At 43.6% G+C, this 24635-nt stretch overlaps 1 protein-coding gene across 3 annotated transcripts; it reads right to left on the reverse strand.

The window, feature by feature from the left end:
- Positions 1-230: 230 nt before the first annotated feature.
- Positions 231-24635, reverse strand: LOC113450969 (BPI fold-containing family B member 6-like). 3 transcript variants are annotated; one of them, XM_087931953.1, is made up of 14 exons: positions 24518-24635; positions 23731-23862; positions 22079-22169; positions 15516-15579; positions 13544-13604; positions 11811-11902; positions 10158-10331; positions 9812-9856; positions 8774-8929; positions 7691-7764; positions 6944-6974; positions 5624-5684; positions 2787-2872; positions 231-841 (listed from the first exon to the last, which is right to left on the reverse strand). In XM_087931953.1, the coding sequence occupies exons 2-14, from the start codon at positions 23855-23857 to the stop codon at positions 746-748; spliced, it is 1158 nt and encodes a 385-aa protein (XP_087788079.1). In that variant the 5' UTR covers positions 23858-23862; positions 24518-24635; the 3' UTR covers positions 231-745. The 3 variants fall into 3 exon arrangements, with proteins under 3 accessions (XP_087788079.1, XP_087788080.1, XP_087788078.1); XM_087931952.1 differs by having other exon boundaries at positions 232-841; positions 23731-23915; XM_087931954.1 differs by lacking the exons at positions 22079-22169; positions 23731-23862; positions 24518-24635 and adding an exon at positions 17926-18060.

The following is a 24635-nucleotide window of genomic DNA, read 5'->3' on the forward strand; positions in this document are numbered from 1 at the left end:
TGCACACCGCTTGCTCATATTGAAATGGTTGTCCACTAGGACTCTTACAGTTACTACTATTGAGCAAGGTCTTGGAAACATCTCACCACAACTTTCAGTATCATCTCTCCCTCATCAGAAACGACCAGACATTGTCTCCTTATGCCCAGTTCTCAAGAGGCACTACTTCCTGACATAAAGCACTGTGATCCGATCTAGCTGATCTGCTTTTAGGATCATCCGATCAAATTTCAGCCCATTGTCTATTGTTCCGTCCACAGCCTGGCTCTGTGGACAGGAGTCCCTCCAGAACCCCGTAATGTCCCGAGGAACATCAAGAGATGCAAATCCAAAGCAAACCCAAGAAATGCAGAAGAAATTGGAATATTTTATTTGATAAACATAGACAGAATCTCCCTAAGTCCCTAGTGAGCTGCTACTATAGAGAGTAGGTCACCGCAGAGTAGACATTTCCCGGGCAGGGAAGGAAAGAGATTCCCTCAACCATCCGTGTTCCTGGAAGCACCAAATTTCAATAAAGATATTCATCGATTGCATAAATTTGTGTTCTTCTTCCCAATTAACCACACCTTAAAATGGTTTACCAAAAAAAATGTGAATTATGAAGAGGCCTTTGAACAAGGCTGCCTTTATCTTCTCGGTTGGTGTGTGAATTTGGTCAATTTTGTTCCAAGGAATAGATTCAACATCTGAATGAGCAAAAAGGGGAATGTGTTGACCTGGGAGACCTCCACACCTTCCCTTTTTACATGTTCTTGGGCGCCTCCCTGTAACGTCTTATTCGCTCCGCCATCTCATTTTCATCGAAAGCTTCTATCTTCACGTGGAAGAGCAGCACGTTCTGCGAAGATTGGAAAATTGACAGCCATTACTTCTTATTTGCACGCACAAACGCCTCTCACTTTCTTGCACTCTTACACACAGCTGGTTGTCCTCCTTGCACGCCCAAAACATTGGCTACCTTGGGACCACGAAATGGGTAGACCAAAGAGGCGCCTACACTTTTGCATACTGAAAGAAGAGAACCTTTGTAGCATGGGGTTGAACTGGCTCCTTGGTGCTCTCTAAGCTCGGGGTCCTTTGGTGGTCTCTGAGTAGTTTTCTTGCAGACGTTTCTTAGCCCAATTAGGAAACATCACCAATCCTACAAAGGAGTGGAATTTACAGAGAGGGGGAGGGGGTGGCTGTGGGGTCCTTGGCGGTCTCCGTGTCAGGATTCCGGCAGTTATCCCAATTAAATCATGACCCTTGAGCCACACTCCCAAAACTAAAAAGGATTTATTAGAAGTTAACATTCTATGTCTGGCATTAGCCTGGGCGTAGCCGACTCTGAGATACGTAATTCACTGTCACCCTTGATCCTGCTTTCCCCGCCAACCCTCTGGGTGTATCATCCAATGAAACACGTCCATAGCCCAGAGTCATCAATCATGCTCTCCAATTAGATGTTTGCATAGCAGAAGCTTCGGTCATCTAATCAGTCTCTGAAGAAAATATGAATGGAATGTACTTTCGATTCCACAGTGTTGCCTGCTCTCTGAAAGTCCCCCGCACCCTTCTTGCTGTTGACAACTATAAAACAGGCATACCAAATGTTTTATGAGTTGACGCTCTGAGATTAGTAGTTTTCTTGCAGGTGTTTCATGACCCAACCAGTGGTGGGATTCAAATTTTTTACTACCGGTGCTGGGGGTGTGGCTTGGTGGCCGTGGCAGGGGAAGGATACTGTAAAATCTCCAGGCAGAGGGGGTCTTTGCCGGTTCTCTGAACTACTCAGAATTTCCACTACTGGTTCTCCAGAACAGGTCAGAGGCTGCTGAATGCCACCCCTGGACCCAACTAGGAAACATCATCAGTGCTAGAAGGGAAGTGAAGAAACCAATGCTAGAAGGGAGTGGAATTTGCAGGGGGAGGAGGGGGGAGGAGGAGGAGCAGGAGGAGGGGAGCAGGAGGAGGAGGAAGAGGAAGAGGAGGAGGAGGAGGAGGAGGAGGAGGAGGAGGAGGAGGAGGAGGAGGAGGAGGAAGAGGAGGAGGAGGAGGAAGAGGAGGAGAGGAGGAGGGAGAGGAGGAGGAGAGGGAGGAGGAGGAGGAGGAGGAGGAAGAGGAGGAGGAGGGAGGAGGAGAGGAGGAGGAGGAGGAGAGGAGGAGGAGGAGGAGGAGGAGGAGGAGGAGGAGGAGGAGGAGGAGGAGGAGGAGGAGGAGGAGGAGGAGGAGGAAGAAGGCTAACCTTGGTGGTTTCTGAGCTGGGTAATTTTCTTGCAGACATTTCATGACCCAACTAGGAAACATCATCAGTGCTAGAAGGAAATGAAGAAACAAATGCTAGAAGGGAGTGGAATTTGCAGGGAGGAGGAGGGGAGGAAGAGGCGGAAGGGGAGGAGGAGGAGGAGGAGGAGGAGGAGGAGGAGGAGGAGGAGGAGGAGGAGGAGGAGGAGGAGGAGGGGGGAGGAGGAGGAAGGCTATGGAGTCCTTGGTGGTTTCTGAACTGGGTAATTTTCTTGCAGACATTTCATGACCCAACTAGGAAACATCCTTACTGTCGCCCATTCTGCACCCTTGCTGGGGTGTCCGCAGGAGTTGAGGGATTGTCAGAATGTTCCCAGTAAAAGAGAGACGGAGATACAGTTGTACTCTATGGCCTCCTTTTGAGACCCCTGCCCTGGCTCCCGCATCCTAGACGTGGTTTGAGGCCAGGAAGGTTGGACCAGGGTTGGACCATCTGGGCAGCAGATGTTCTCCAGCGACAAGCAACCCAAAGACAGACCATTGGGGTCCCATCAACTCACCTCTCCAAAACCGAGTGTGGTTTCGCCCTCGCTGTACATCAACCCCAACAGACTCGGGAGGGGAAATTGATTCTTACTCAGGACACCTGCAAAGGAGGAGGCAGCTGTTGGGTCCATCCCTTCTTTCCCATCCAGGATGTCTGTGGAGGCTTTCCATCATCCAGGTCATGGTTGTCCCAAGGGTGGTGGTTTGTTTGTTTGTTTTTCCAAAAGTCAACTGGACTTTCTAGATTTTGTTTCCTTGAAAACACTTTGCTTCTCACCCAAGAGTTTCAGTTCAGTTTCAGTTAAGTTTCAGTTCAGTCCAGTTCTTCTAGAACTGAAGAAGCTTCTTGGGGTGAGAAGCAAAATGTTTTCAAGGGAGGAAAAGCCAAGATGTCCAGTTTTCTCTTGGAAAAGGATTTTGGGGGATTCCCATCCAGGAGTTTTTGACTTCAAGCAAGTTATTCCTATCAATATTATAGCAGAGTTGGAGGAGATCTTGGTGGTCTTCTAGTCCAATTCCCTGCTCGAGAGGTGACCCTATACTACATCAGACAATTTGCTATCCAGTCTCTTCTTAAAATCCTCCACTTGAAGCACCAACAACTTCTGGGGGCAAGCAATTCCTGTCAGGGTTCCAGCAAACCCTCCATTCCAATCAGTAACTCTGAGACAAACATACCTCAAAAATACCTTTATTAGAATAGCACCTGGCACGTCTGTGGAATCCCAAAACTAAAAGTTTTTGGCAGTGGTGGGATTCAAATTTTTTAACAACCGGTTGTGTGGGCATGGCTTAGGTGGTGGGCGTGGATTGGTGGTCATGTAACTGGCTGGGCGTGGCCAACTCAATATCACTCACATCGAGGCACGCATCTCCTCACCTGGCCTCTCATGACTGTGGGGATGCTGCAACAGTCGTAAGCGTGAAAAATGGTCATAAGACACTTTCTTCAGTGCCATTGTAACTTTGAATGGTCCCTCCACACAAGCAAAGTATCAGGAAAGGAGAGAAAAAACTTCAGAGAAGTTCCTGAGACAGGAAGTCTAGTCCTGCCAAGAACGTAATAAGGGTTAGCGTAGAGGCAGTTTCTGTAAGCAACCCCAGAATGTTTCCTTCCTGCCTTCCTTACAGGATTAGCCCAGTAATTTCTTCTAACAACCGGTTCTCCGAACAGCTTAGAATGTTAACAACCGGTTCTAGGGAATAGGTCCGAACTGGTAGAATCCCACCCCTGTTTTTTGGGCTTTCCACAATTTCCCAAACTACAAATCCATCCTCCCGTGGTCATCATCACACCACATGGACCAATCACGATCCACCCAAGAGTAAGATCCTTTTTCCATCCTGCGCCACACTTACTAACCTTGAACTAACAAAAGAATTGTATTTTGTCTACTTAGAACTACTCAATTGAAATCATCCCCCTCCCAGTTTTTCAGGCTATGTGGCAGTGTGGAAGATGGCTTCCTAAGCTGACAGGCGTCCCCCCTCGAAAAGGTCACCTCCTAAAAGAGATAATCAACCAAATACAACCAGGGGTTAATGCGATGCCCTTAACCCCCTCTCCCCGCTCCAAGGGGACCCTTTGGTTTGTCAGGGAATTCGTCATGGAATTGTTTAACCAATCTACCTACATGTACATCCCAACTTTTTACCCAAGTCTCATGGGACAAAGGATAATCCTTCCATAACACCAGATATTATAACCTCCCTCGGTGTAATCTAGAATCGAGGATTTTCTTTATTTCATAATGTGTCTCCCCCTGTACGATTAAAGATTTGGGGGGAGCTGCTGGTATCGGCCTTAGATTCTATCCTACATCAGGTTTCAATAAACTATAGTACATGAAACATTGGGTGTATTTTCCCCGATAGCTGAGAGAGACTTAATCAAACTGTTACTGGATTGATTATTTCTGATATAGCGCATGGACCTAAAAATTTAGGCCCCAACTTCCTACTAGGAAGTTCCAATTTGAGATACTTAGTTGACAAAAAGACTTTGTCTCCTATTTTAAATGGTGGTTGGAGGGATCTAATTCTCACGCTGGTTTAATTCTCACAGTCAAGAAATTTGGGACCTTTTCTATCAATGGTTGGATGATAAAATATAATAATAGAATATTTAGAATGTTAGATAACAAGGAATATCTTTGCTTTTTCTTTTTCTTTGTTACTTGACATCATATCTATAAAGTGTTTTTAGGATAGATTTGGTATGATTATATCATTTGTTATAGAATAAACTACCTAAATTATAGTTATCTCAAAGTATGAATGAATAAAATTATAGTCAAATGATTTTCTAATAGTGATACTAGGATATATAAGTTTGGATTGATAATATGAGTTATTATGTCATGTAACTGTAATTGAGACTACAAAATGAATGCACAAAACTAATGAACCAACCGACACACTGTTTGTATATATGTGTGGAAGAGAGCTGGTGTTTTTATGTTTTGTTTGTTTTTAAAAAATCAATAAAATTGTTTTCCAAAAAAAAAAAAAAGACTTTGCCTCCTATTTTAAACGGTGGTTGGAGGGATCTAATTCTCACACTGGTTTAATTCTCACAGTCAAGAAATTTCTCCTGAATTCCCGCTTCTCTCCTTGATTAGTTTCCACCCATTGCTGCTTCTTCTATCTTCAGGTGCTTTGGAAAATAAGTTGACCCGCTCTTCTTTGGGGCAACTCCTCAGATATTGAAAGACTGCTATCATGTCCTCCCCGGTCCTTCTCTTTGTTAGACACTTGACATACCCAATTCCTGGAACCGTTCCTCGAGTATTTAAGCCTCTATCTCCCTAATCATCTTTTCTGCACTCTTTCTAGAGTCTTAACCACTTACCATTGGCATGTGGGATCCAACCATCCATGGTGGTTTTCATAAAATCTTTTGCTGATTCTACCTATAACAGCAAAAAAAAAAAAATGTCAAAATTGGAGTAAGAGAACATCAGGAAATTTCATGGCAGGTGAAGCCAGAAGGGAAGTAGAGACTATGTCCCCTACCAAGAACATTATAAATATGTGACATTGAGCCCAAAGTGGACTTTAACTCAAAAGAGACCTCTACTCTTATTTACAAACAAGATGTATACAATCAATTGTATACAATGTATACAATCTAAAGTTAAAGAGATATAATTTGAATAAATAGAAGGAAAGGAAGTAATAAAGAGAAGTTCGGGATAAGATATGAAGATGAACAGATAAGGTAAATATATATATTAAATTGCGTTTGTATGGAAATGTGATAACTTGGAATAATTCTGTCTTTAAATAAGATGTTGTATTGGTTTTTCTAGAAAAAGATTTCTTATGTCATCATATTTTGTGTTTTGTTTGTATGTTGTTTTGTAAAATCAATAAAATTTGTTTAAAAAAAAAAAAGATCTCTGGATTCTATTGCATTAGACAGGCAATAAAAATGATAAAAGAGGAAGGAATAATCTGCTGGTATAAATGGAATGAACGGGATATTATTTTACTCCAAGCCAGGACCTGTTCTCATCCACAAAGCTCTTTGCAAATGTCTAATATTTCAAAGGGAAGCAAAATGGCCTCGTCATGAATGAAGGTAAATACAGGTGTCTCACAACACTATTGCAGGATCCAATCTGAGTCACTTGCCAGGACCCAAACGTTTCTTCTTCCAAGATTTTGTGTAATGAACAAGAACATGCATTCAATTTCATAGCTATTACGATTGTTGGCTGAACAGGGACAAAAATAGCCAGAGAAATGATTGAAGCCTGGGAAACAAGCTCGTTTGTCAGTCAATAGGAATCCTGATTTACCATCCACCTTATCAGGTACTTAGGATCTGAGTGTGTGGGCAGCACAAGAAACAATTAATGACTTAATAGCAATCATCAACACCCTAATTAATAATTAAAAGCTACGCACAACCGGGAACCATATGTAGAACAAACCAGTGCAAACATTCTGGAGAGGGTGAAGTTCTTTGATGATGGATTCCAGCACGAGATCAAAAGCTTGGAAGAATAAACTTCTAATCCCAGTGACCAACTCAGACTAGATCCATCCCCAATTCAGGTTATTATTTCATCTCTCAGTCTTATCCCAAAAGCCCATCACCATTTTGGTGGATAACACTACTCTTAAATGTGTGACGCCCAGTATCTTAAAATAACTTCCGGCTTACGTTTCCAGCAGGGGAAGAAATCTCTGTTGACCTGTGAGAAGAAAGAGGAGAGAACATAATTACTTTCAGCATGTCCACCTTTGTTCCTTCATCTGTCAAGCTCAAAGCACATTCATGCTGTTGCAACCATTGTGGCTTTTCAACTTGCCAAAGGACTAGTGGGGAGGGAAGGGTGAGAAAGGAACGCAGGCTCCAGACTTCAAGGAAGAGAGCCGTGAGAGCCAAGGACACATCTGCAGGTGTCCGCCAAGGACCAGAGACTTTTTCTCATAACAGTACAATGACACTCAATTGGACAATGGGACCTGCACCAATCAGGGGGAGCGGGGATTCTATATTGTAACTATGTGGGTTTGCGCGGGAATTAGGCAGAGCTGGTTTTGCCTTCAAGGGTGCCAAAAGAATGTACTCGATAAAACATTGGCCGGTGTAGAGTGTGCTTGCTTTTAGTTAGGTTCATCAGTCAGGACGTTGACATTGTGATGGAAATTGACTTTTGAGGAGACCCCAAGGCCACTTCCTTCAGCTGGGGTCTTTAGAGCAAGAAGGTTTAGTACCAGAGGTGGCATTCATCAGGTTCTGACCAGTTCTGGAGAACCGGTAGCGGAAATTTTGAGTAGTTCGGAGAACCAGCAAATACCACCTCTGACTGGAGATTTTACAGTATCCTTCCCCAGCCACGCCCACTAAGCCACGCCCAGAGAACCGGTAGTAAAAAAAAAATTGAATCCCACCACTGTTTAGTACCTGCAAGATCCCGCTTTCAGAGTGATGGCCAGGTGTTCCTCTTTGATGGCAAAACTGGCATTGCATTCCTGCACCTACAGTTGAAACACAGAAAGAAGATAGAGATGGATAGACTATGGTGGAATTGCTGGCTTAAGGAGTGGGGGAAGATAAATAGAAGATAGATTCCAGCATGGAATCGCTCCATGGGGAAGACATCCTAGACTAGACCAGAACAGAACAGAACAGAATAGAACACAGAACAGGGATAAAAAAGAATAGAACAGAATATGAAATAATTAATAGAAATAGAATAAAAATAGATAGAAGGGAAGGAAAGCCAAGAGAGGAGAGGAGAGGAGAGGAGAGGAGAGGAGAGGAGAGGAGAGGAAAAGAGAAGAGAAGAGAAGAGAAGAGAAGAGAAGAGAAGAGAAGAGAAGAGAAGAGAAGAGAAGAGAAGAGAGCTGGAAGGGACCTCTGATGCTTTGGAGAATAATTTCTTTGGGGTAGCTCCTCAAATACTGGAAGACTGCTATCATGTCCCCCATGGTCCTTGTTTTCACTAGACTAGCCATACCAAAATACTGCAGTGGTTCTTCACAGATTTTAATCTCCAGGCCTTTAAATCCGCTTAGTTGCTCTTCTCTGAACTTTTTCCAAAGTCTCATCATCTTTTTTTGTAGGATGGTGACCAAAGTTGTGGCCTTACTAAGGTTTTACAAAGCAGTAGTAATACTTCACGTGATCTTGATTCTTTGCCTCTGTTCATACAACCAAGGATTGTGTTAGCTTTTTTGGCTCTGCTGCACACTGCTGGCTCATAGTTGGACAGCCCTCAATCCTTTCCACTCTCTCCCTCTTTCCTATCTCTTCCTTCCTTCCTTCCTTCCTTCCTTCCTTCCTTCCTTCCTTCCTTCCTTCCTTCCTTCCTTCCTTCCTTCCTTCCTTCCCCTTCCTTCCTGTAGAATGACCTTGGAGAGGTCTGGTTGAATTCAACCTTAACAAGAGTGTCATCGTATAAGTTATTTGGGGAAGGGGAGGGAGCTTAAACAAGTTATGTCTATTGGCCTCTGGCAAAGGGACTCATATGAAATGATGATCTACCGTGTCCATGGACAGGAGCTCGGCGCCATCTTCAACAGACAAGAATGAGGCTTTGATTCGGATTGTCATGTGGCTTCTGGTAGGCGACACAGTAAACGTGGCATTCATTTTTGGAGATATTTCAATTTTCATGTATTTTCCAGAAGGTAGATCAGCCTGGAGAAAACGAAACATCCTTAAAATCAGATGGCTGTAAACTACAATCAAGTTTTTGAACTACCTTCACCAAGTTCACTGTTTGGGTGCTGAGGAGTGGGTAGAGAGAGGCACACACACACCGCTTGGCCTTTCACTTTCTCGGAGGTGACCTCCTTCTCTGGCAGCTGACCCTATAGGGTTGGCTTCATGGATCTCATCTCTTTCTCTCTCTCTCTCTCTCCATCCATCCATCCATTATCTATCTGTCTGTCTGTCTGTCTCTCTCTCTCTCTCTCTCCATCCATCTATCTAATCTATCATCTGTCTATCCATCTATCTTCTATGTATCTATCTCTATCCTATCTCTTGCTATCATCCATCCATCCATCCATCCGTCTGTCTCTCTGTCTCACTCTCCATCCATCCATCTAATCTATCATCTGTCTATCCATCTATCTTCTATGTATCTATATCCTATCTCTTTCTATCTACCTATCTATCTATCTATCTATCTATCTATCTATCTATCTATCTATCTACCTATCTATCTACCTATCTATCTATCTATCTATCTATCTATCTATCTATCTATCTATCTATCTATCTATCTATCTATCTATCTATCTATCATCTATCTATCTATATCATCTATATCCAGCTATCTATCTAATTATATATCTATCTCTATCACCTATCTATCATCTCTCTTTCTCCCTTATGTATCATCTATTTATATATCTTTATTTCTCTATCTCCTATCTCTCCATCTCATTTTCTCTCTCTCTTTCTCATTTATCTATCGCCAACGTCTTGCAGAGCCCAACAAATCTCTATAAAGCTGTCATCCTTCTGAAATCACGTCAGTTCTTACAAAGTTGCCCCAAAACACAATAAACTTACATCTGGCAATATTTCTTTCAGCTGGTCAGTCGTAGGAGTGGAACCCTGACCCAAAAAAGGCGGGGAGAGAAATACTCAAGTTAGTAACAAAAATGAAATAGCCAAGCCAAAGATTGCAAGCAATGACCTTTCACCCCAAGTGAAGCAACGCTTACTTCCCATGGAAATCAACCTGGAAGAAAGTGAGCTGAATAAATAAATATCGCCAACACACCAATCCCTTTGTTTAGAATCTAGATTTTGGAAGGAGACACCCTTGTGAAGGAATTTTAGAGATCTAGGGAGCATATCGAGGAATCCAAAGTGGGTTTTTCACCCCGAATCCAGGAATTGATTCTTTGATCACCTCAATTTTGGTAATAACAGAGTTGAACGAGCCATCCATCAACATCATTGCAACGTTGATGGTAGACACAGGTATGTAGACAGCAGTTTTTCCTTCCTCTTTTGGTGGCAGATCTTCAGGAACCGGATCAGGTGCGACTTCTACGATTTCCCCATTATTGGGTTGGAATTTAACCTTGAAAAGGAAGCATAAATACCAGCGCTGTCATTTCAAAAGCAAGTGAAACTTGTCTCAAAGTACACACTGGATCGGTGGGGCGCAGAGGTCATCTGCAACTTGGTTCTGTTCTTGGACATCTAATCTCCACATCCAATTTTATTCTGGGCTCCTGCAACCTCAAGCCAAAGTCTGCAAAGCAATCCTACATTGTTGATGGCTGGAAAGAAGCCAGAATACCAATAAATGAGAATATTCGTAGTTCAGGATTGAAATGAGGAGTCCCTCTGTTCTCATAGCTTGATTGTTTTCTTGCAGATGTTTAATTACCCAACAAGATTACATCGTTCGTGTTAGGAGGGAGCGGGGTTTGCTCCCATTTTTTAAAAATGCAAAAGAACTACCAAGCTCAGAGAGCACCAAGAATCACACATGTTCTGACCTAAAAGGCTTCCCCCCAAAAGCACTAAGCAGACTCTTCGTCCCGGAAAAATCCCTTTTATTAAACAAAGTTGAATTTCTTGCATTCGCATTCAGCCAAAGGCCTGGCAAACAGTCTTTCAAGGGTGTAATTAGGAGTGCAGAACTTATCTAGCCTGGAGAGCTGCCAAGTAACTATTTCCAAACACAGTGCTGACAAGGAAGGACTCGGCCCAGAGTCTCTAAGATGCACAGACAGATCTTCACAGCAGGAAATTTCTCCTTAATTCTAAGTTGCTTCTCTCCTTGACTAGTTTCCATCCGAAGCTTCTTGTCTTGACTTCTGGTGCTCTGGAGAATAGCTTGACTCCCTCTTCTTTGGGGCAGCCCCTCAAATACTGGAAGACTGCTATCATGTCTCCCCTGGTCCTTCTCTTCACTAGACTTGTCCTGCCCTCTGGTGCTTTGGAAAATAAATTGATTGCCTCGTCTTTGGGGCAGCCCCTCAAATATTGGAAGACTGCTATCACGTCACCCTTAGTCCTTCTTTTCATCAAACTAGATGTACCCAATTCCAGCAACAGTTCTTTATAAGTTTTAGCCTCCAGTCCAGTGGTGAGATTCAAAACTTTTTACTACCAGTTCTGTGGGAGTGGCTTGGCAGGTATGGCTTGGTGGGTCTGGCAGGAGATGGATGTTGTAGAATCTCCATTTCCACCCCACTCCATGGGAAGGATACACTGCAAAGTCCCCCTTCCCTCCCCACCCCAGTAACCTGCTTTCCAGCTCTGTTCTCCTGTGCAGGGCAACCAAAGAAGACCCAGCCGATCAGCTCAATGGGAGGTGGGGAGTAGATGGGGATGACGGGGCCAGTCAGAGGTGGGATTGGCCGGTTCTCCAAACGACTCAAAATTTACTGTTACTGGTTCTCCAGAACTAGTCGGAACTGGCTGGATCCCACCTCTGCTCTAGTCCCCTAATTCTTTTTATGGCTTTTTTCTGCCCTCTTTCTAGATTAAGGCTGGTTGGTGACAACGTGGGGTGAAAATGATGGATGATGTAGCCAATCACTCTTACCTTGAGCTGAATCAAGTTGTAATCTGGGAAGACTCCTGGTTCTTGGGCCACTTCATACCACACCGTGGTGCTCTCTCCGAAAGATTTTTTTTCTACGAAAAGATACAGGACAGCCTTTCTCAAACCAGGCACAATTGATACGACTCCTAGATGCCCCAAATTGACCTTGGGGAGCCACAAATGGGACCTGCAAGGCTAATAAATGGTTCACCCCAGGCCAAAAAAAAAATATCATGGTTTGCAAACCACAACAAACCCACATCATCCCCAATGGTCAAATGACCAGGATATCCATTGGAGAAATGTGGAGAAATGTTCTTTGGGGATTCTCTGTTACTGATTATGTGGTTTTTCTTTTCATTTAAGAAAAAAGTTTCAACCAAATAAAATAAATAAATAAAATAAAATGTTGTCAACTCGTAAAGCATTCCTATGCCTGTTTTCGAGTTGCCATAAGCAGGAGGAAGGGAAGCCTGAAGGAGCAATACGGCTATTAAAACCAGAAGTACATTCCACGTTTATCTTACAAAGATTGTAGCTAGGCTACCGGATCTTCTGCCTGCGAAAATCCATCATTGGAGAATGTGATTGATGACATCTAAACCCTTTCATTGGAGAATCTGATTTATGACACACCCAGAGGGAGGGGGGAAAACAGGGTCACAGGTGACCATATATTACATGTGGCAGAGTTGGCCTCATATGGCTCAATGCCGACAGGTTGCTCCTAATAAATATTTGGGGTTCTTTTGAAGCTTGTCTTGGGGCTCGTGAGTTAATTAGGGCAATCTCCAGAACCCTGACACATGTGAGCTTCTCTGGAACACAAACTGAATTTGTATCATAAGATCTCTGGCCACCAAATCAATAACCCAACACCTCTCAAGCTTGGGAAGGAGCAGTATGGAGTTTTTCTTTCTTAGTTGCTTTTCCAAAATTTCTTCCCAGAGACACAATGGAACAAAAGCTCTGCCTAAAGTTGACCAGATCCAACACTCCTGTTTTGTCTTAACAGGACATCCCAAGTGGGACAAGCTGAGCAGCCCCCAACCCCACGAGACCCCCATCAATGGCAGAGCGCAAAAGTCAACTGAAGAGTTGACTGTGGGAACAGGGTCTTCAGATTGTCTCCTCCCCCAAAAGGTAGGAAAAACTCAAAATGTTGATCTTTGGGGTGCTATCGTATCTTCAAACTGTCTCCTGTGGCCTTCCAGGTCAAGGTATTCTCTTGGCAGCTTTGGTTCCTTTCTCACCTTCTGCATCACAGGCACCTGGCTGCCCATCAGAAGCGACGGGGCCCACTGAGCTGACATGATGGGTCAGAACAGCTCAATCAGTTTAACAGATTAACAGAGTTGGAAGGAACCTGGTAGGTCATTTAGTCCAACCCCCCTGCCCAAGCAGGAGACCCTACACCATTTCTGACAGATGACAGTCTAATCTCTTCTTGAAAGCTTCCAGTGATGAAACTCCCAAAACTTCCAAGGGCAACTTCTGTTCCATGGGGTTGATTGTTCTCACTGTCAGAAAATTCCAGGTTGAATCTCTCCTTGGTCAGTTTCCATCCATCCTTCCTTGTCTGGCCTTCAAAGGTGCTTTAAAAAATAGCTTGAGACCCCTTCCTCCTCTCTGGGGCAGCCCCTCAAATATTGGAAGGCTGCTCTCCTGTCTCCTCTGGTCCTTCTCTCTTCCCTAGACTAGCCAGGCCCAGTTCCTTCAACAAAGGCACTCACCAAACATGGGTTCTATTTTGGTCTCCATAAAGGCAATCACGTTGTCTGCAGCTGGGCACATCTGGAAGGCAAGGGAAGGAGAAAGGAGAGATTGTTGGACAAGAACAGCAGATGTGGTTGCAGCTGGATCCTCAAGAGGTGGGGAGCGGATGCAACCTTTGAAGAAGATTGATTGATCAGTTTTATTTATATCAGAATAACAGAGTTGGAAGGGAACTTGGAGGTCTTCTAGCCCAAGCAAGAGACCCTCTACTATTTCAGACCAATGGCTGTCTGGTCTCTTCTTAAAAACCTCTAGGGATGGAGCACCCACAACTTCTGGTGGCAAGCAGTTCCACTGTCAAGACATGTATCCTTAGTTTTACATTGCTTCTCTCCTTGATCAGTTTCCATCAGTTGCTTCTTGTCCTGCCTTCGGGGGGTTTGGAAAATAGGTTGGTCCCCTCTTCTTTGAATGAATGAATGAATGAATGAATGAATGAATGATTGAATGAATGGATGAATGGATGATTGAATGAATGAATGATTGAATGAATGAATGATTGAATGAATGAATGAATGAATGATTGAATGAATGAATGAATGAATGAATGAATGATTGAATGAATGAATGAATGATTGAATGAATGAATGATTGAATGAATGAATGAATGAATGAATGATTGAATGAATAAATGAATGAATGATTGAATGAATGAATGAATGAATGATTGATTGATTGAATGAATGAATGAATGAATTCTTTATTGACCAACTGTGATTAAACACACATGGAATTTGTCTTGGTGCATATCCTGCCAGTGGGGCAGCCCCTCAAATCTTGGAAGACTGCTACCACGCCCCACCGCTAGTATTCCTTTCCATTAAACAAAACGCACCCAATTCCTGCCACCAATCCTTGTGGCGGGATGGGCAGCAAACAATTTTAATAAATAAAATAAGAAATTAAAAATGTATCCATTGATATGGCCATCCAGCTCACCCATGGAGCTCATTGATTCTGCTGGCTAATAATAATAATAACACACACACATAATAATAATAATAATAATAATAATAATATTATTATTATTATTATTATTATTATTATTATTATTATTATTATTATTGTGTTATTATTATTATTATTGATTATTGGTTAATCTTTAGTGAGAGTCACAGCCTTTGGGGCTGGTTGGTAGCTCAATAGCTCAAGTCCTAACCAAGGACCTAGGAACTGTTCAGGTAACGTCGGAGGATATAAGCTGTTCCAAGTAGGGTGGTATTTTTTGTAGAATTGGGGTCTTCAAGTCTGGTAAATTCAGGATTTCCAAATAGCGAGGCAGCCCTTCAGGTCTGGCTCCAAGGGCTCCAATCACGATTGGGATAACACACGATTTCTTTTTACAAAGTCACTCAACTTCAATTTGTAAGTCCCGATACCCTGTGATTTAATCTTGCTGCGTGTCTCCAATTCGTGCCTCACCAGGTATTGCAATGTCAATGAACCGAACCTTTTTCTCTTCAACTATTGTTATGTCAGGTGTGTTATTATTATTATTATTAAATGTTCATTTATTATACACTACGTTTCCATTTCTGCAATGCCAGTGTACTGCTGTATCAAATCTCATTGTATACTACATAGTTTTATACGCCCTGATCGTAACCACTTTTCTCATACTTGTAACAATGCATTTTTTTTTGAATATACATATTGTTTTACACCATAATTATAACCGTTATTCACCTGAAAGGTGAGCAGAGAGGGGCCAGCTGACCTCAGTTAGGAGGGTCTTCCAATGGGGCAGGCTCCATGGATCCCATGCACGTTAACAATCCCTGCTAGATGAGACCTGGAGTGGGTCCCTCCTGCCCCAACCTAAGGTGGGCAGGTAGAATCGAGGTGAGCAAGGAGACCCTCCTCAAACATCTCGGCCCCAGCTGGATCCTTCACGACTCGACTGTATGAACTCAAAGTCCCAAAACTTACCATGCCAGGCAGGAGTTTCTCAAGGGTGGAATTCAAAAACTTATTCAACACCTTTGGTAGCATGCTGGAAGAGAAGAGAAGCAGACCCAGGAAATTAGTAAAGTAATTCCTTTGCGGGCTATCATTGGGCCATGCAATTTTTTTATTTTCAAGGCCAAGATTCTGTGTTTTAGTTTTGTCTCATTTATCTCAACAACTGTTGAGGCATTAATGATGGATAGATGGAGACTGATCTTGACTGGCTTAGGGTTGACTCAGTGCTACTACTGTTTTTTATCTGTCTGTCTGTCTGTCTGTCTGTCTATTCCAATCTATCTATTAGAATGCAACATTGCAGGCTAATTCTGCCGACCGCCAGCAGTTCAATCCTGACCAGCTTAGGGTTGACTCAGTGCTATTGCTGTTTCTGTCTCTCTGTCTCTGTCTCTGTCTGTCTGTCTCTCTCTTTATATCATCTATCTATCTATCTATCTATCATCTATCTATCTATCATCTGTCTATTCCAATCTACTTATTGAATGCAGCATTGCAGACTAATTCTGCCAACTGACAGAAGTTCAATCCTGACCAGCTCAAGGTTGACTCAGTGCTATTTCTCTTTCTGTCTGTCTCTCTCTCCGTCTCTCTCTCTCTCTCTCTCTCTCTTTATATCATCTATCTATCTATCTATCTATCTATCTATCTATCTATCTATCTATCTATCTATCTGTTTGTCCATTCCAATCTATCTATTAGAATGCAATATTGCAGGCTGACTCTGCCCACTGCCAATAGTTCGATCCTGACTGGCTCAAGGTTGACCCAGCCTTTCGTCCTTGCGAAGTGGGTCCTCATTTGAAAAATTGTGTGGGGCCAATAGGCTGACTCTGTATACCACTTAGAGGGGGGCTGTGAAGCACTGTGAAGTGGTATATAAGTCTAAGGGCTATGGCTACCGCTATTATTGACTGCCAAAGCTGCCTGCATGTTAGCTGTTACATTGTCACGGCTTTTCTTTCCTATCAGGACCAACCATCAAAGACTTATTTATGTAGTTTCATCAACTTGCAAACCCTGGGAGGATGGAGTGAACTAGGGCAACAGCCTATTGTTGGGAAAAGCGTGTGCTACAATTAAGCATTTTGTGCAGTTCTCGTCTACGCAGTCTTATGTTCAAACAAAGAATTTTCACACAAAATTGCAAAAAAATTGCAAAATTGGAAAATGGCGGTTTTTCTACCCTGTATCTGTGACAGTGTCTTCTTCATACACACTCTGTCTCCGTGTGTATTTCCAACAAAATGTGCATTTTAAAATATTTGTACTGAGGTGCAACGCTGTTCAAAAGTGCGTTGCAACCTTTGTTATAAAACCTTGCCTCTATCCTCAGATTAATCCAGGAGGAAGTGGAATCCCTTGGAATTCAGCCGGTTCCTCAATCCAGAAAAGAAGCTGGCTTCCACTGGAATGAAATCAAGGATGGGCAATCTCCAAGTCCAGCCCTTTATAGCCCCTCACCCAAATGCTGTCTATCTGCAAGAAAGGAGGAAGAGGAGACGGAAGAGGAGGAAGAGGAGGAGAAGGAGGGGGGGAGGGGGAAGGAGGAGGAGGAAGGAGAGGAGGAAGGAGGAGGAGGAGGAGGAGGAGGAGGAGGAGGAGGAGGAGGAGGACTGTGTAGTCCTTGAGCTTGGTTGCTTTCTTGTAGACATTTCATAACCCAACTAGGGAACATCATCAGGGCTAGAAGGAAGGAGAGTTGAAGAGGAGGAGGAGGAGAAAGAAGATGAAGAGGATACAAGAATGAGGAGGAAAAACAAGAACGAAGGGCGGAGGAGAACTGTGGGGTCCTTGTTGCTCCCTAAACTTGGTAATTTTCTTACAGATGTTTCATGACCCAACTAGGGAACATCATCAATGCTAGAAGGGAAGGGAGTTGAAGGGGAGGAGAGGGGAGGAAAAAAGCAGAAAGAAGGAGGGGGAAGAGGAGGACAAGGAGGAAGAACAATAGAGAAGAGAGGAGCGGAGGGGGAGGAAGTGGAGGAGCAAAAAAGCAGAAAAGAGGAGGAAGAGGAGGAAGAGGAAGAAAGAAGAGAGGAGGAGGAGGAGGAGGAGGATCCCACTTCCTTCCTTAAGGCTATTCTGCCTGTTATGAAAGTCCTACTCTTGGATCTCCTTGGACATTGGAGTGGAACAGTCTGGTTTTCAAGAGGTGGGAGTCAAAATGAGGAGAAACAGGCCACCACAGAACCAAAGAGTGGAGACTCTTGTCCCTCATACTTCCTGGAGGTCACCTGCACTGTAATTCTCCATTTCGGGGATGGTTCCTGAGCTACACCTTCCTCGTCCTTCATATCATTGGCACTCTTTTGTTTCTAGCTAGATTCAGATTTCTGAGTTCTTGGCTGAACCCCATATGTCTTGTGGTTCTCACTTGCTGGGAAGGTTGGTTTTGTAGGCCAGCAGATGCAGTCCACACCCAGTTTTCTCCATCGCGATGTTCTTTGTGGGGTGCTTCGTCATCTTAATCATGATGTCCATTTTGGTTTTCATGGTGATCTCCATATTTCCACCAATAAAACTGCACGAAAGACAAGAGAGAGACAGTCTGCCCAACATCCAATCTAAAAATGGTCCAATCTCCAGATTTTCGCATTTACCCGTAGAACAGCGTATTTCTTTACGTTCTGGGCAAGATTCTCCACTCAGTTGGGTGAATAAGTCCCCCCAAACATCTCAAAGCCACCCTGAACCACATCTATTTTCCAGGTCTTTGACAAAGAACGTCTCGCTCACCTTTTCCCGCCAACTGTGAGGGTAATAATCATGGACGTCTGTATATTCTCGGGTGGAATTAACTTCGTGGAAATTTCAGGGGGTTTGAGATCTTTAAGTTTCATCCTATGAATTAAAGAAGGATAGCATGAAGAAGGGCAAAGGAAAGCATCTATAGAAGTTCTCCATCCTCCAGGTCCTGGTTGTCCCAAAGGTGCTTTTTCAAGAACCAAAAGGACTTTCTGATTTTTCTTTGAAGACAGATCTGTACACTGAGGAACAAAACAGCCACTTCACAAATGCACGGCACAACCTCGGAGAACAAACCCATCAGGACAAGATTCAGCAGGCCACCTGCATTTAATTCCCAAAAGCCATTCTTTTGAAGATAGCAAAGTCCACATTTGGGACAGAGAGGACCACCGGTTTGGAAGAAGGGTCAAAGAGGCCATCTAGGTCCCAATTGAGTAGCCCCTCTCTCAACAAAGGAGGAGGGATACAACGTCTCCAGTCTACAACATCATCCTTTCAGCAGTTCCAAGGAGGCTCCACACCCGTTTGCACCACCCAGGTGACCCCGAGGACACAGATGAACCTCCAGGTGGCCTCAACGGCCCTCTAAAAGGATGCAAATGACCAGCTGTCTGCAAGGAGCATGAATCCTTCCATTCCCCACCATCCAGTCAGAGCTGAAGAAGCTTCTTCGAGGCGAAGCAACATCAAAATCCAAAAAGTCCAGCTGTCTCTTGAAAAAGCATCTTTGGGACAAAGAAAGGCATGTTGGGATGCAGTGCTGGTGTGCTACTAGTTCAGACAGTATCATCACCTGACAGGAGGGGGACAAATCCTCTGACAATCAGCTGAGAGGAGAAAGAGAACAGTGCAGGATTGGCCCTTCCAGCCACCCCTTCTCTTCTTTATCCTCTCAGCTGATGAGCACTGCAGGTCTCAGCTGGTGTGGAGAAAGCTGCGCCCTGGCATTAGGCAAAGCACGCCCACCAAGCCACGCCCACCAAGTCACGCCCACCGAACCAGTGCTAAAACCATTTGGATCCCACCACTGGTTTCATGATGGGTGAGCACCTGGTTAAAATGCTTAGAAGTGGCCTACTAGTACTAAGTATTAAGAGTTGTGTACAGTTTCTCAGGGAAGATGATAGACTTGTGTATAGTACTTGTACACCGTGCAAGTATTAGTACTAAGTACTCAGAGCTTTGTACAAGTTCTCAGGAAGACCACCAACCCAATGAAATCTCTTTTTGGCTTCTCTGAGCTATGCTTCAATCATGCTCCCATCACTAATTTTCTAATGTCAACTCATAAAACATTCCTATGCCTGTTTTAGTAGTTGCTATTTTTAAAAAAAAAAAAAAAAAGGGAGGGAGGAAAGAAATGTGGAAGAGCAGGGCAGCAGTTTGGAGGCGAAAGTCCATTCCAACTGTTTATCTTTAAATGGTTGTAACTAAACTACCAGAGCTTTTGCCCGCGAATATATTTAATTGGAGAACGTGATTGATGACACCCAACTCCTTAAGGTGCTCAATTGGAGAATCTGATTTATGACACATCCGGTGGGGGGGAAACAGGGTCCCAGGGGACCAGAAATAACGTAGGCCAGAGTTGGCTTCATACAGGGCAGGGCCAGTATGTCGCCTCAATTAAATCCTTTCAAATTTTTTGAAGTTTGGCTCGAGAATCATGATTTCATTAGAGCGATTGCTGGAATCCTGACAGCAAATCAAGTGGAAGGGCTACCCATTATCAGAGGCGTCCTGGGTAGAGTAGGAACATCCAGGCTGATCACCTTATAGCAACCCTAAATTCTATATCTGCACTCAATTTGTTTTTGCTTAATACAGGTCACCTTCAAGAAGTGAGAGGAGCCGAATGTCAACTCAGAAAACATTCCTCTGCCTGTTTTAGTAGTTGCCATAAAAAAGGGGGGTGGAGGAAATCTGGAAGAGCCGTGCAGCAGTTTGAAAGCAAAACTCTTCCAACTCTTCCACATTCCAACTCTTCTCTTTAAAGGATTGTAACTAAACTACCGGAGCTTTTGCCCATGAATATATTTCATTGGAGAACGTGATTGATGACACCCAGCCCATGAATGGGCTCAATGGGAGAACCTGGTTGATGAGACACCCGGGGGGGGGAGGGGAGAAACAGGGTCCCAGGGGACTATAAATGAGGTAGGCCAGAGTTGGCTTCATGCAGGGCAGGGCCAGTCGGTCGCCTCTAATGGATCCTTTGAAGTTTTTTTGAAGTTTGGCTCAAGAATCATGATTTAATTAGAGTGATTGCTGGAATCCTGACAGCAAGATGGAAAGGACTTTGGAGGTCTTCTAATCCAGCCTCCTGTCCAAGGTAGGAGACCTCAGACCATCCCAACAAATGGCTGCCTTGACAAGATTAAATCCAAGATTAAACCTTCCCGTTCTCCACTAATTCTGCTGCTATAGACGGGCATTCTGTCTAGGACCTGAGGTCTTGCCCTCCATCCAGATAGAATAGAATAGAATTCTTTATTGGCCTAGTGTGATTGGACACAGAAGGAATTCATCTTTGGTGCAAATGCTCTCAGTGTACATTAAAAACAAAGATACATTCTTCAAGAGTCAACAATCATCAGGTACAACACTTAATAACAGTCATAGGGTGCAACAGAATAGAATAGAAGGATATAGGAATAGAATTTAAATAAAATGGGATGGGATGGGGTGGAACGGGATAGAGAATAGAATAGAATAGAATAGAATAGAATAGAATAGAATAGAATAGAATAGAATAGAATAGAATAGAATAGAATTCTTTATTGGCCAAGTGTGATTGGACACACAAGGAATTTGTCTTTGGTGCAAATGCTCTCAGTGTACATTTTTTAAAAAGATACATTATTCAAGAGTCAACAGTCATCAACACTTAATAACAGTCATAGGGTACAATAGAATAGAATAGAAGGATATAGGAATAGAATTTAAATAGAATGGGATGGGATGGGATGGGATGGAACGGGATAGAGAATAGAATAGAATAGAATAGAATAGAATAGAATAGAATAGAATAGAATAGAATAGAATAGAATAGAATAGAATAGAATAGAATAGAATTCTTTTATTGGCCAAGAGTGACTGGACACACTAGGAATTTGTCTTTGGTGCAAATGCTCTCAGTGAACATAAAAGAAAAGAGACATCCGTCAAGAGTCAAGAATCATCAGGTCCAACACTTAATGATAGTCAGAGGGTACAATAAGCAATCAAATCATACTAGGAAACAGTCAGTATAAATCATTGGAATACAAGCAACAAGATTATAGTCCCAAGCGGAAGGGGGTGGGTGATAAGGAGGGAAGAGAAGATGAATAGTAATAGTCATGCAGACTTTGTAAATAGTTGGACAGTGTCAAGGGGATTATTTGTTTAGCAGAGTGAGGGCGTTCGGGGAAAAACTCCCCTTGTGTCTAGTTGTTCTGGGGTGCAGTGCTCTATAGCGTCGTTTTGAGGGTGGGAGTTGAAACAGTTTATGTCCGGGATGTGAGGGGTCTGTAGGTATTTTCACAGCCCTCTTTTTGACTCGTGCGGGATGCAGGTCCTCCGTGGGAGGCAGGTTGGTAGCCATTGTGTTTTTTCTGCAGTCCTAATTACTCTCTGAAGCCTGTGTCTGTCCTGTTGGGTTGCAGAACCAAACCAGATCTGTTGGGTCTTCAACTATTGGCTGGAATATTGGGGCTTTTGCACCCCAAGATCTCTAGATCCTGGGATCAAAATCCAGACTCATCCCTTGCTACCACAGAGCAAATGAATCCACTCACCCTTTGACGCCTTTGATTGCCTTGTTTTTCGTTGCTGCCATTTTTGCCATTCCATCCAAAATCTTCTTGTCTGTCATGGCTACCTGGACGACTGAAACACAGACACAAAGAACCGATGCCCAACCCAACCCATGAGGCTTTGTACCACGAGGAGGCCCACCCCAGCACTAGAAGGGCGGAACCCCGCCTCCCACCACAGCTCCCGGGTTCTGTTTCCATCACCACCACCGCTGAATGCAAAGACTGCTATTTAGAGCTCCAGTGGCACAGTGGTTGGAATGCGGCATTGCAGGTTAATTCTGCCCTCTGCCAGCAGTTCAATTCTGACCAGCTCAAGGTTGACTCAGCCTTCTGTCCTTCCAAGGTCAGTAAAATGAGGACCCAGATAGTTGGGAGCAAGTAGCTGACTCTGTAAACTGCTTAGAGAGGGCTGGAAAGCACTGTGGAGTTATATGTAAGTCTAAATGCTATTGCTACAGCTATTGATATCTTCTACTTGGGGGAACAAAAGAAAAAAGAAACCAGAGATGTAAATAAATTTATGATACAATAAAACTGCTAAATGAACAAGACTGCATGTTCAAGAAACTGGATGGATGGATGGGAGGGAGGGAAAGAAGGAAGGAATGAAGGAAGGGAATGAGAAGGGAATGAGAAGGGAATGAGAAGGGAATAAGGAGAAGGAAGGAAGGAAGGAAGGAAGGAAGGAAGGAAGGAAGGAAGGAAGGAAGGAAGGAAGGAAGGAAGGAAGGAAATTAGAAGGGAATGAGAAGAAGAAAGGAAGAAAGGGAATGAGAAGGGAAGGAGAAGAGAAGGAAGAGAAGGGAGGGAGGGGGGAGGGAGGAAGAAAGGAAGTTAGAAAGGAATAAGAAGAAGGAAGAAAGGAAGAATGGAAGGAAGGAAGGGAATGAGAAGGAAATGAGAAGAAGGAAGGAAAGGAATGAGAAGAGAATGAGAAGAAGGAATGAAGAAGGGGGGAAATTAGAAGGGAATGAGAAGAAAGAAGGAAGGAAGGGAATGAGAAGAAGGAAGGAAGGAAGGAGGGAGGGAAATCAGAAGGGAATCAGAAGAGAAGGAAGAATAGGAGGAAGGGTGGAAGTTAGATGAGAATCAGAAGAAGGAAGGAAGAATAGGAGGAAGGGAAGTAGAACAGAATAAGAATGAGGGGAAGGAAGGAAGGAAGGAAGGAAGGAAGGAAGGAAGGAAGGAAGGAAGGAAGGAAGGAAGGAAGGAAGGAAGGAAGGAAGATTCCTCTATCTGCACCTATATACTACTAAACTGCTTCTGTTTGTCTTTGTGTAACCTTTCACTGGACAAAATAATTTACCACAGGGCTTTAAAAAACAAAAACAAAAGGGTACCCCAAATGAGCTAACTTAGAAAATGTGTCCAAAGTCTGGGACCTATAAGTTTTGTGGGATTAAAATTTGGCAAATTTTAGCTCACATTTGATGGCAAATATTTTAATAAAGCCATTGATTACGTCCAACAAAATATCATAAAACATTTCCTGCAGTCCGTGCCTGAGGTTTAGCCGCCTGTACGGTTGCAGAAGATCCGTGTCTGAATACCTCCCTGAATAAGCCAGTCAACTCCACCTTAGGCCAACCTATTGCAAGTTTGGTGCCAGAAAAGTTTGCTGTCTTACTTACTGCGTGTGATTGCTTTGGGGTCCATTTTCAGCTGAGGTCCATAGGTCTCCCCTGTTTCAGAACGGACCATCTGAACACAGAAGAAGACCAGCAACCCAATCCAGGGTCTCCTGAGAGTTACATCCATGGTGGCTGAGATCCTTCTAAACAACAGACTGGAGAGAGAGTCAGAAACGAATCCTTGGCTATGAAAAAGGGGAATAAGAACAGCAATATTTAGATCCAGGGGATCAGAGCAGAGGGGAAGAGAAGGCCATTTTAGTCTCAAACTAAGGATGTCCTCAAATAAAAAAAAATCTCCTCACTTTTGGCTTTTGGAGAGAGTGAGAAGTGTTTTATTCTAATCATTTCCCATGATGGCGGAGCCTCAAAGGCTCAAAATGGCAGACACTGAGCTGCTGTAGCCCTGGAGAACATGGGTTCCCCTTATAACACCCAGTCTCTGGTCTTCTGCCCACGTTGACCCTCTCATCTTGTAGAAGAAGGACAGAGTCAAAGATCTGATGGGCACTCCAACTCAAGGGACAGAGCCCAGAAGTATCTGATGACTGTCCATAAGAAAGGCAACTGGAAGAAACTGAGAGCGAGAACCTCAATTTACAACTCTGCAGAAGAAGACATGGGTGGCCCTTTCTAATCCTGCTGGAATTCTTCAGACTCTGGAGCTAAAGATGCAGGAATGGCTGGATGGAAGACTCAACCCCAATCTTACATATCCATCAACTTTCTTAGAAGGGGCCTCTTCCACCATCTGGGGTACCTTTGAATCATCACACAGTTGACTTACATGTCTGGATGGATGGAGCTTCCTCAGGGTGCTCAGATCTGTCCGCCCTAATCTTCTCTTGGGCTGCCAGTTATATAGTTGCTTGTGAATGAAAGAACCAATTCAGGGCTTTGATAAC

The sequence above is a fragment of the Pseudonaja textilis genome, chromosome 3 (genome assembly GCF_049901715.1).
Source record: "Pseudonaja textilis isolate UNSWEBS1 chromosome 3, rPseTex1.2, whole genome shotgun sequence".
NCBI lineage: Eukaryota > Metazoa > Chordata > Lepidosauria > Squamata > Elapidae > Pseudonaja > Pseudonaja textilis.